Here is a 12,659-nt window from a genome sequence, read left to right on the forward strand (position 1 = left end):
TTGCAGCAAAGATAAACAAGTATGCAACAGCAAGAAGGAGGATTTCTTAGTGGGGTTAAAATGAGAAGACATGTTCTATCCATTCATTGCTCTTCCAAGGTACTTTCCCATTTTGTCTGGGGCATCTGATACTATTTCCTCCATTAATCAGTTGCACTGGGTGATGGCTTTGCCCATTCAGAAAGGACTGTTTCTTATGTGAGAGAAGGCATCTAATAGTCAACCTTCCCCCCTGCCTCCTTTATAATTTTGCACCATATTCCATGCTGGAGCGACTTTCCAAAAGGAGAAGGACACCAATGAAGAGGAGAAATAACTGAAAACCGGAGAGTGCATTTTGTATGAATGAAAGAGCTTTCTTTTATTTCAGTATCAATACTAGATATAAATAGTTATAATGATGTGTGCATCTTATGAAACATACAACTAAAAAAAATCCCTGGCTTTAAATAGCAGGGCAAAGATTTAAATTAGTGCTTAGGAAACAAACATCTGAAATTCTGACCTTGAATATATAACTAGATGAGGCAGTAGGTAGGCTACGTGAGAAGGAGGGAAATATTGAATTTGATTCTAAAATTTCATGTTAGAATGACAATGCAAGTGACTGATAAAATAGCCTATAGCCTGTTATTTTTAAATATTTGCTATTTTAAAGAATGTGCTTCTCTCTAGTTTCAGTGGTGTCCATCTGACGAAATTAAAGACTGGCATGCAAACCTTTCATCAAAGAAATGTCTGAAGGAAATGGCTCTATGGGAAGTGATTTTATTCTTGTGGGCTTTACAGATCAGTATACATTTCAAATGTTGTCTTTTTTGTTTTTCTCAGCTGTTTATATTTTTACCATTGTTGGAAATCTTGGCATGATTGTATTAATCAGGATTGACTCACGACTCCATACACCTATGTACTTCTTCCTGAGTCATCTTTCTCTTTTAGACATGTGCTATTCATCTACAATTGTTCCCAAAACTCTGGTGAATTTCTTAGCGGGCAGAAAGACAATTTCATTTGCTGGATGCACCACTCAGTTATTCTTCTTTGCAGCTTGTGCTACCACTGAGAGCTACCTGCTGGCTGCCATGGCCTATGACCGTTATGTTGCAGTTTGCAAGCCTCTGCTTTACACAGTTGTCATGTCACAGAACGTTTGTGAGAGGTTACTGGCTGGGGCATATGTCATAGGTGTGATGAGCTCAGCTATACATACCGTCTCTATATTTCGTCTCCCATTCTGTCATTCTCATAAGATCAACCACTTTTTCTGCGATGGGCCCCCACTCCTAACCCTAGCCTGCTCAGACACTCATTTCAATGAGAGACTTCTTTTTGCTGTGGTTGGGTTCAACATCTTGATCACCACTGCAGTCATTCTAGCATCCTATTTGTCTGTCCTCACCACTGTGCTGAGTATCCATACTACTGGAGGCAGGTGCAAAGCGTTCTCCACTTGTGCTTCCCACTTGGCCACCGTTACATTGTTCTATGGAAGTTCCCTTTTCATGTATTCACGTCCAAGCTCAAGCTATTCCCTAGATCAGGACAAGGTGATTTCTGTGTTGTACTCAGTTACAATCCCCATGCTTAACCCACTAATTTACAGCATGAGGAACAAGGAAGTGAAGGACGCTCTTAGAAGAACAAGAAGCAGCCTCCATTCTTCATGGTGCCAATGGAACCACGTAGTGCAATCTCAGCAAATACAGTACAGATAAATCTTTTTCTCTGCACAATAACTGGACAGGATAGTTAACCAAAGGTTTGAGGGGCTAGGAAGAATATGGGGGAGATGTCCTTGAAGGTTGACTTTAATGCATTTGAAATGCCACCCTTTCAAACAGCCATGTTTCTATTCCGATCTGCTTTTGACTTAGTTCAGCAATATTGGCACAATTCTTGTTGACCTCTGATGTATAGGATCCCCTAAACTTATAGAACAGTGTATTCTCAGTCTGTATGAAAAAAGCCCCTGCAGAATTTAATGTTTCTTTACATTAACTGACATTTTGCTGGAGTTTTGTAGAATATAAATGTAGACTGTGAAGACTCTTTTTGCAAGATGGAATAAAGTAAAAGAGAATTTGTATCAGACTTAAATGTATCCCCTAGAGAATTGAAAAAAATACCTACATACGGTATAAATAAAGCTTCTAATCTATAATCTGAAACTTCACCATCAAGGAAGCAATGAAATAAACTGTGCTTCTCAGATATTCAGTCATTTAAACATTTTTTTATTAAAAATCATAATCATTATAATAATAATTAAAAATACAAATGTCAAAGTTCACATATTTCAAATGTTATGAAATTATATGGCTTAAACTAGACAGGAAACAGGGTGATAATTAGAAACACAACCTGTCATATGTAATTAAAAAGAGAGGGAGAAGGAGGAGGAAAGCAGGGAGAAAAAAAAAACTTCACAACTTCTATTTTGCTTTATTTTTAAATATTAAATCTCCCAAGTTAGTAAGTTAAATTAGTAATTTAAATTGTGTGCTCCCATAAGAATACTGACTGAAAATATTTAAAGTGCTTGTTAATAGCAGGGAAAAATACTTCTCAGATTGGTCTCAGTAAGTGAATGGGACCTAGAAATGAATAAGCTTACCCAAACGTTTTGGGAACACTGGACATTGGGTATTACCAAGAGGGATTAACCGGTCATCATGACTTCACTGAAACAATGGATTTATGAGCTATCTAACAGGTAACTCATTGTCCAGTTAATTTCTTCCTGTTCCTAAAGGTGGGAAGTGCTATTATCATAGGTTAGATAAATTTCTGTTTTTTCCATTTGCTCATTCATATGTTCAGAATATGAAAGGAAGCTAAGACAGGAATGCTGGATGCACAGTGCGTAAACTAGATCACAATATCTAAATATGGAGGAAGTAAAACTACCAGCAGCTGTTTGACTGGGATACTTGAGTAGTGACTTGGGTTTATATATATATATATAAAACATAACTTTTTGTCATCATGCAAAAGGGAGCTCTTTACAATTCTGTTCTATATTCTCAAGATTCCATAACCTATTGCAGAACTGTTCCATTCATAGAAATTAATGGACAATTCCATACATACAAAAAAAGCTCCTTCGTGCATGTTGTGAGATTAGAATAGGATCAAAATGGACAGAAACAGAAAGACAGAGAAACAGAGAAACAAAGACAGATGGTTTCTGCTGTTATTATTTTTGTGGCATAAATAATGCTGTCTAATCCTACCCAATGCAGTTATCCTGTGCAATTAGATTTTGCAAATAGCTTACAAGGGGAAAAATCATCTTTCTACTAATCCAAAATTCACATAGAAGAAAACATATACTGTAGTAACACATATATGTTAAAATGCAGAAATGTACTATTCCTCTTTATTCAGGAGAAATCAGTGACTGGTGTGCATTACTACAGTATGTATATTCTCTTCTCATGTATGCATAAGTGATGCATCCGCACTGCCATATCATACATATAATGCAATAGGCAGATGGAAGGAAGTTTCTGGATCCAATCTTTTCCTTTTATAGTCTAGGATCTTTTCCAAGACTATGAGCAAGGGACAGATTTTCCTTATTCCCACCAGTTTAAAATATTATCTGTGGTATTGGACATTTATGAAATGAGTTTTACAAAATGAAAATAAATGTGTCCACATCTGGAAATATTTACCAGCAATAATTAGAACTGACAGTTCTACAGTCAATGAAAATGCTAATCATCTTTTCTAAGGAAAAAGGGAGTATGATTGTTTCATGAAAGACTGCTTAAGTGATTTCTACTAGATATCATATAATATGGACCTTTGAGTACATCTTCCAGAAGGAAATAAAGTGATCATGTGTGCCCAATCTTTCACTGAATATGGTAAGAATTGTGCTAGAATCTCCTTATGAAATAGATATTGCTTAAAACTGCTTTGTCTGTGTTATTAATAACTGCATTTTAAACTGCCTGGAATAAAAATTGAAAAAAACAAATTCATAAAATAACATATTGCTGCATATTACAAACAAAAATACCTAAAGCTCATGATTATTAAACTTTAATAATATTTTACAAATATGCAAACTATTAAAATACACCTGACTTTACAATGACATTGTAAAGACTCATGGAACATTATTTGTCACTCTAAGATGACAAATTAGGATCTATTGGCAGAAAATCCCCTTAATAGTGTCATATTTAAGAATCTGTTGATGATGTAGGATTTGGGATGGAGTGTTGTTCTTATTTAATTTTCATTATTGTTATTTTTTTAAATAAAATGTTTAATTATAACTTTGGAAGGTACATGAAGATCCATATCTATTCTCCATGAACATCACAAGAATCATTTGGAAACAGAGATGTCTATTAAAAATCACACTGCAGTGTCTGAATTCATCCTCCTGGGTTTTGCAGAAAACCCTAAACTGAAAGTTCCAATTTTTATATTTTTCTTACTAATCTATTCTATCACAGTGGTAACTAATTTGGGTATGATTTTTCTGATTGGAATGGACACTCAGCTTCATACGCCCATGTACTTTTTCCTCAGTAACTTGGCTTTCATAGATTTTTGTTATTCCTCCAATATTATCCCCAAAGCCTTGGAAAATTTTCTGGCAGAGAAGAAAACCATTTCCTTCACAGGATGCATCATCCAGATTTATTTCTTTGTTGCTCTTGCAAGTACAGAGATCATTCTTTTTGGGTTGATGGCATATGACCGTTACGTGGCCATCTGCAATCCTTTGCTGTATCCTTCCCTCATGTCCCATGCCCAATGTCTCAAAATGGCAGGAGGAGCCTTCACAGCTGGCTTCCTGAACTCTATTATTCATACTAGTCTGGTAGGTACTTTATCTTTCTGCCAATCTAATGAAATAAACCATTTTTTCTGTGAAATCCCCCAACTCCTCAAACTCTCATGTTCCAAAATCTTTTTAACTGAAATACTTATTTTTGTTTGTGCTGGAATTAATATGCTGGGCTCTCTCCTGATAATACTGAGCTCATACATACATATCCTTTGTACAATATTTAAGATGAATTCAGTGGTTGGCCGCCAAAAAGCTTTCTCTACTTGTATTTCTCATTTGACTGCTGTAATCATATTTTATGGAACAGGCCTCTTTATATACTTGCAACCCAGTTCAAACTATTCAGAGGATCAGAATAAAACTGTTTCTTTGTTTTATGCCTTTATCATCCCAATGCTTAACCCCTTAATCTACAGTCTGAGAAACAAGGAGGTGAAGGATTCATTGAAGAGAACAATGGATAGAAATCTATTTGCACTTTTGAAATAATTAAGTTGAGAATGTTTCAACCCACCTAGATATGCTCCTCAATTTGTATTTTACTGTGTAACCATTGTATTATACTTTGAAACTGTAAAATACTGTAAATATTGTCCATATTTCTAAAATATGACAATTTATTATTAAAATGGTAAATAAATTTAATGGCCTTTTATAATAGAAAGTATCATGAAATAAAAAATTGATGGATAATGGTTGAAGGTATTGTGTTTGCAAATCCCAATGAAGAAAAGATACAGTACTACCTTCTAGCATCTCAAGGATTATCATATTGAAAATGCCGCAGGATTGTTCAGAGCTATCCATGATGACGGGACAAGAAACAATGTTTTTAGATTGCAAGGAAGCAGATTTCAGATGGACATCAAGAAAAAATTCCTAAGAACTGTTCAGTAATAGGGTTACCTATTACTACCTCAGAAAATGGTCGAACCTCCCTCACTAAAGATCTTTAAAGGCATCCTGAATTGCCATCTGTTGGGAATGCAATACTACTTGATTCTTGCACTGGGCACAGACCTCCGCTAAGTGATTTATTATTGGCAGACTTGTGTAGCCACTGGTGATGATCATGTAAAGACATAAACACAAATAACAAAACAGTTCATTTCAAGGATTATTTTCTTGCTTCATTTTTAAAAATATCCCCCTTTAAAGTTATGGAGATAAAGGTATGACTTTTCATTTAACCTTCAACTGCAATTTGGAAGATAACAACACTTAATTCATTGAATAGTGACAATCAATCTAAAATTAGAGCAGATAGTTAGCCACTCATCACGATTCTTTGAGTAACCAATTAAGAAACTAAGGAGGGAACTTTTGAATATCATATGAGTCAGCTGATGAATTTGAACTGTCCCCTCTGGGAGGCCTGTAGAAATAGCCTCTTTCTGGCCATTAAAAATCTGAACTTTTTGCAAACCATTTTCAAGCTGTTTAATAATACTAAATTCTGCAGGGATATGGGACATTGATTCACGTTATCCCCAGACACCATAAATTTTGAACTCCCATGCAGATTTTTTTCTGAAAGGTATTTAAGGGAACCAAGGAAGAAAGCAATAGCACTTTTGTTAACTTGCCTCTTCAGCATAATAACATCAGCTGTGCACTGGAAGGGGCACTGTGATAAGTTCATATGATAGATTAAGTGTGAAAATACAATCTTTGAGACACAGTAAGAAAGGGCTTCTGGAAATATTATGAGACATTTCTATTATCACATGAATTACCTCCTGCTCATACAGGTCGGTTGTCTATGAGCACAATTGGTCAAGTGAGTAATTCAAGTGTTACATTCCTGAGACTGGGAGAGAAAATAGGGAGATACAGGAAATGATCTCTGTGATACAGCCTGATTGTTTTGAATATATGCAAGTGATGCAGAGAGGTATTAACACAATTTTGAGATGAGGATGATGAATTTGATGACAGATACATATGTATATTTGAATAGGAGGTGTCTGCATGAAAGTGTAGTATATTTGTGAATTGGAAATTATCAGTATCATTATTATCACTATTATCACTTCTTCTTCTTCTAATTCTTCTTCTTCTTCTTCTTCTTCTTCTTCTTCTTCTTCTTCTTCTTCTTCTTCTTCTTCTTCTTCCTCTTCTTCTTCTTCTTCTTCTTCTTTACACAGAGGTACCTGTGTATGGAACAATTCTGCATTACAGTGATTCTCAACAAAATAGTGGAATTGTTGGAATATCTCTATCTTTCAGTGTTTCTGCAACAATTATAGAAAGAGACTGTTCTACTCTTTTGCAAAACTGCCCCAAATATCTAAATTAATGGCAATACTTACTTAGCAAAATGCAGAACTGCCATTAGCTTCTCAGGGCTCCTTCTCTATTTAAGCTGCCTTTTGGGGAGGAAAGGTAGAATGTAATAAAATAAACAAATATATGAACTCCAGGCATTTGGTGAAATGGAATTTGATCCAAGAAAGTTATATTAATAAACCTTTAAGTTTATTCAATATTCCTTGAAACTTCTCTGAACCACAAAGAAACAGTGGTTCTTCTACAAACCAACAGAGGAGGACTTTTCTCCCATCCCATAATTCCGTGGGGCATCAATGTCCTTTTGAGAAGAATAGCGGATGCAGGCTGCCTATCAAGGCTGCCCTGCCTTTTCAGAACTTCACTTTCTCCTAGCTGGGCCCTTAGAAATCATGTTTGCCAGGCTTGTCTTTATTTTTTTCCCTGATTTAAATAGGGGAAGGGAGGAAGAATGTTTGCAAAAACCTGGATTCTTTATGAATCTTTAAAAGAAAATCCTTTTCCTCAGCAAACAGTTACTTTTAGAATGCTTCTGGAGTTCAGCAGAGTGTAAAGCAACAATAGAAGGAAAAATGACCTGAAATTTTTCTATTTTTTCCATAGGTGCCTGGGTAGATTCAGGCATAAACTAAACAAGGTACAGGTTAGGACTTCACAACCTGAGGTGTGTGTGCATGGGAGGGGCGAGGGCCATTTGTTACAGTAAATTAAGCCCCCCTCTACTGTATGGTGCTCACACGACTCTCATTAGTTTATTCAGGTATGCTTTGCTTCTCCATGCATTTATAACTTTCATTCAAAAAGGGTCCTTCCCCACCCCAGCGTGGGCTTTTGAAACTTGGCAGCAGTCTTGCTATTTTATGTTGAGCCTTCAAAGCAATTTTGACTCCTGGTGGACTAGTTTCTGCAATTTTCTGGCTAAGATTTCAGAAGTGGTTTGCCCCTGCCTCCTTCCTAGGGCTGAGGGAGAGTGACTGGCTCTAAGTCACCCAGCTGAGTTTGTGCCTAAGGCAAGACTAGAATCATTGTCTCCCCTTTTGTAGCCTCGTGCCTTAACCGCTGCACCAAACTGTCCCTCTTATCTTCTATTAGCACTTGCAATCTACATCCAGCAGTAAAGCTATCAGTACTGCCGCTCTGAGGCTGTACTGTTCTGAAGCAGAGGAATACTTGAGGGATGTTTATTTATTTTGGATGAATGAAAAGTAACTGAAGATAAGCAAGCAAACAAACAAAAACCACTAGCAAATTTAACTCCTCTTTGGTTCTCTTTTGGTGCATTTCAACTGTTCTTCACAAATGATCAAATATCAGTTCTATTGATCAATAAACTCAGATGTTTAAAAGATGCATCTAAGCATCACAAATTTCCTTGCTGCACTGAGAACTAAACCAATGTGGTCATTTAGTAGCAGGAATTTCATATCCCTTGGCGCTAAGAGAAAAGTATGTTCTTCCTGGGGATAAATACAGCTGCAAAAAAAATAATTTCTGTAACTCAATATTAATTTTCAACCTGTTCTAACCAAACTTTTTTCCTAGCTTTTTCTGTCATGTAATCAGACAATTGGACTGGGCTATTGCTATTGCTGATTTATTAAAATACATCAATGAACTTGTACTGCTACTTGAGATGCTTCTTTAATTCTTGCAGTCTCACTGGAATTAGTTTTTCTGAATGTTTTGGCAGGAAAAGAAAAACATACTTTTGGTCTTGTGTCCTTTGTTGGACAGACATCACAATTATACAACTCACTGAATAGCTTTGCTGCATCAGATATCAGATTGTTTGGACTTTCTGTGGTGTTATCAAACTACATCACTGAAAATAAAACAACCACATTCTTGGAATACAAGCTAAAGTTATATTTGTCCATATTAAAGCGCATTATAGTGACATTCATGGAGGTGTATCATCAAATGAGTATCAAGATGTTGCAATACAAGCCTTGTCCCTTGTATGTGTAGTAGCATGATATGACATGGGCACAACTTGGATTGTGATGATGTTGGGTCGTTTTATCATTCACATGAAATTGTCAAATTCTACAGTCACAGTGTACTGTATGTAGATTTTTATTTATAATCTCTTTACACCATATGATGAGATTTATTTTACATTATGTTTTTTTAGGAAATAAAAGAATAAAAGTATTTGTTCTACAAAATGAAAGAAACAGTTGAGTTATTCCACAGCTAAGTTTTTAACATTATTGCTTCTGACATCTAATGTGCATGGAGATCCATAAACAAGACAGGATAAATTCAGCCACAGAGAAGTCTGGAGAAAATCAGACAGCAGTATCTGAATTCATCTTTCTTGAATTTGCAGAACAACCAGAAATGAAAGTTCTTCTTTTCGTGTTTTTCCTCCTGATCTATGTTATCACAATATTAGGTAACTTGGGCATGATTTTGCTGATCAGAATGGACCCTCAGCTCCATACTCCCATGTACTTTTTCCTCAGCAACTTGGCTTTCATAGATTTTTGCTATTCTTCTACCACCCTCCCCAAGATTTTGGCAATTTTCCTGTCAAAAAGGAAAACCATTTCCTTCACAGGATGCTTCATCCAAATGTATTTCTTTCTTGCTCTTGCCAGTACTGAGTGCATTCTTTTGGGGCTGATGGCATATGACCGTTACGTGGCCATCTGCAATCCTTTGCTGTACCCATCCCTCATGTCACATGCCCAATGTCTCAGAATGGTAGGAGGAGCCTTCATAGCTGGCTTCCTGAACTCCATTATTCATACCACCTTGATAGGGACTTTGTCCTTCTGCCAGTCTAATGAAATCAATCATTTTTTCTGTGATCTCCCACCACTCCTTAAGCTGTCATGCTCAGACATCCTTGTGCCTAAAATATATGGTTTCACTGGTGCTGGAACCATTATTTTGCTAAATTTTCTAATTATCCTCATCTCCTACATGTGCATCTTTTCAACGGTGCTCAAGGTTAATTCACTGGGAGGCCAGCAAAAGGCGGTCTCTACCTGCCTTTCCCATCTGGTTGTTGTGACCATGTTTTATGGAACAGGTTTGTTTGTTTATTTGCAACCCAGTTCAAACTATTCTGAACGGCAGCATAAAATTATGGCTGTACTGTATGCCTTCCTCATCCCTATGCTAAATCCCTTGATCTACAGTTTGAGGAACAAGGAGGTAAAGGATGCCCTGATAAGAGCAATGAATAAGAATGTTTCACATATATTGTAAGGTAACATTTTCATCTGCAGAGTGCAGTGAATGTGAATTCAGTTCAATAAAGTGGCAAGAATTCTGTCCTGATTCTGTGGAATATTTAAACTGATGTTTTGTGTTAAATGAGACCTTTGAATGTTCACTCAGCTGTTTATTATCTTCAAGAACCTGAACTAAGCTGAATTAAAACAAAGTTCTTTTTTATTTAAATTGGGGATAAATAACATTCCTGAGGCCAGAGGCCATCCTTTAAAATAATTTTTCATCTCAAAGAGTGTAATAGAATGATGCACTAGTATTTTAGCCTTTCTTGTTGTTTTATTTTGGGTATCATGAAGCTCTATCATGGAACTGGGAAGTCTAATAGTAACCCACCTCCAGTCACATGTCACAATGCCAGTTTTTCACCCCAACTCCAGAAGAAATTTCAATATTAGATGAGTAGGCAGGAAGATAGATAGAGAGAAAAAAAATAGGAAGAATAAGAAAAAGGATTCCGAGTCCTGTTGCTTGATGTGCTGAATTTGTATTACTGGGATTTTTTAAACATCAGGGTCATTTAAAATGAAGTCTTCCACTTGCTATCTGAAATTGTTTTGAATGTGGTCACATTTTAACTGCGAAAGCTTCATATATTTTTTTTTTAAAAAAAACCTCAAGAGACTTTAGTATTACTGAATATGGGGCCATTTTAAAACGAATGTAAATGTATTCTTCTCACAGATTTCTATGGATACCAGTTTACAAAATCTAGATGCAGGTGAAAACTACTAGTGGGTGGGGTTGGAGGTAAAAAAAAACCTCTTTAATTCTAGGAAAATATATATCTTAAAAGCTTATCTCAAGAATAACATCACGGAAGTCTGTATTAAAAAATGTCCTTCAGGAATTTATATTAACAGCTATGCCAATTAGAGAAAGCTGTGTACAGAAGCTTTGTGTGCTAGAAAAATTACATATAAAAGAAAATGCATGTTCTTAAAATGGATTTTTTTAAAAATTGTTAAAAGACCAATGAGTCAAATATCTATTTTATATTACTGTAATATAAAAAAAAAAAAAAATGTTGGAGATAGGAATCCAATGACACTGATTCATAACTGAATGACCACAAGATATGGAGTGTTAAATATTCACTGTTTGTACTCTCTTGGCACAACACTTTGCCTGCTTTTTGTCTATGAGATTGGGAGGTCACTTCCTTCTCTCTTTCTTCCTAGGCCCCGGTACAGAGAGTACATGCTTCTTGACTCTTCTTCTGACAGGACATAGTGGGCTTTGTCTACACTTGTATTGCATTTCTTGTAAACATTCTCCACCTTTCTTCATAGTTCTACAACCTACAGTACTTCACTAATCATTGCCTAGGTCTGATTCCACTCACACATACACCCACATCTTCCAACAATGATCCTGTCTTTTTTTATGGCTACTTGAGGTTTGCATGGGAAGTCAAGCCCAAAAAGGAAAAACAAGACAGGTGTATTGAAGAAGAGATCATTTTTAAGGCTCCATCTGCTCAGTCAAAAGATGGAAAAGGGATGTATTCAGAATCTGGAGGAACAAGTTGAATCGTGCTTGCTGCAAAGCCAAGGGAATGGGATTGTGCTGTGAATTCATCCTGTGAGGATGAGGCAACGCTGATTTTCAAACACAGAACAATAAATTAACCCCAACCCCTGATGACTCCTCATCAGGGCCTCCCAATAAATTTAAAAGCAATTTTAATAAGACCAGATTTTTACTGATCTGCAGGCTCTTGTTTACAAAACATTCAAATAGTTGCTGAATCTCAGAAGTGTATAAATGAGGAACCTTCTCTTGGGCATAATTATTCCATACCAAGAATGTTTAAGGTTGTTTTGCAGCATTATTGGTATCAACCAAAAAACAATTTCCAAATTGTCTTCTACTACGGAACTTTTTATATTTCTAAAATCTAATTTGTTCCAGCTCCATTCTAAATCTCCTGATCCTAAGAAATTGCTAGGCTGAACTTATTTATTACAAAAAAAAATGTTTTCAAGATGTTCTTTATTGAAGGCATTAGGCAAGGAGACTCCTAAGACATACTGCACATAAATCTCTTAGGTTGAACTTGCACCTGCTAAGCTTGAGATCTTTCTTTTTTTCCTTCTTCAGAGAATTCTTTCTAGATGGGATGTGGCCACTTCTTTTTAACCCATTTCAAGCATTATAAATGATTTGATAATTCTTTTTTATTTTTTTATCATCCAATCATGAGTTATGCCCTCAGAGCTGACGTATTGTAATGCATCACTCCAAAGATTTCATAGAAACCACCAGCAGTTCACATTCAGTTTCTTCATGAGCAAGCACTTGTCCTTTC

The 12,659-nt window shown here is 36.1% G+C and overlaps 2 protein-coding genes across 2 annotated transcripts; both read left to right on the plus strand.

Moving 5' to 3' along the window:
- The first annotated feature begins 734 nt into the window (after positions 1-734).
- On the plus strand, positions 735-5,305 carry LOC107293355 (olfactory receptor 5F1-like). The gene is made up of 2 exons (XM_015822503.1): positions 735-1,337; positions 4,361-5,305. The coding sequence occupies exons 1-2, from the start codon at positions 735-737 to the stop codon at positions 5,303-5,305; spliced, it is 1,548 nt and encodes a 515-aa protein (XP_015677989.1).
- A 4,019-nt stretch (positions 5,306-9,324) lies between these two features.
- On the plus strand, positions 9,325-10,324 carry LOC107293346 (olfactory receptor 5F1-like). Its single transcript, XM_015822494.2, has 2 exons — positions 9,325-9,336; positions 9,401-10,324. Exon 2 carries the CDS (start codon positions 9,449-9,451, stop codon positions 10,322-10,324), a length of 876 nt encoding a protein of 291 aa, XP_015677980.2. The 5' UTR covers positions 9,325-9,336; positions 9,401-9,448.
- The last annotated feature ends 2,335 nt before the right edge of the window (positions 10,325-12,659 follow it).

The sequence above is a fragment of the Protobothrops mucrosquamatus genome, unplaced genomic scaffold (genome assembly GCF_001527695.2).
Source record: "Protobothrops mucrosquamatus isolate PMUCROS unplaced genomic scaffold, P.Mucros_1.0 scaffold1594, whole genome shotgun sequence".
NCBI classification, from domain to species: Eukaryota; Metazoa; Chordata; class Lepidosauria; order Squamata; family Viperidae; genus Protobothrops; species Protobothrops mucrosquamatus.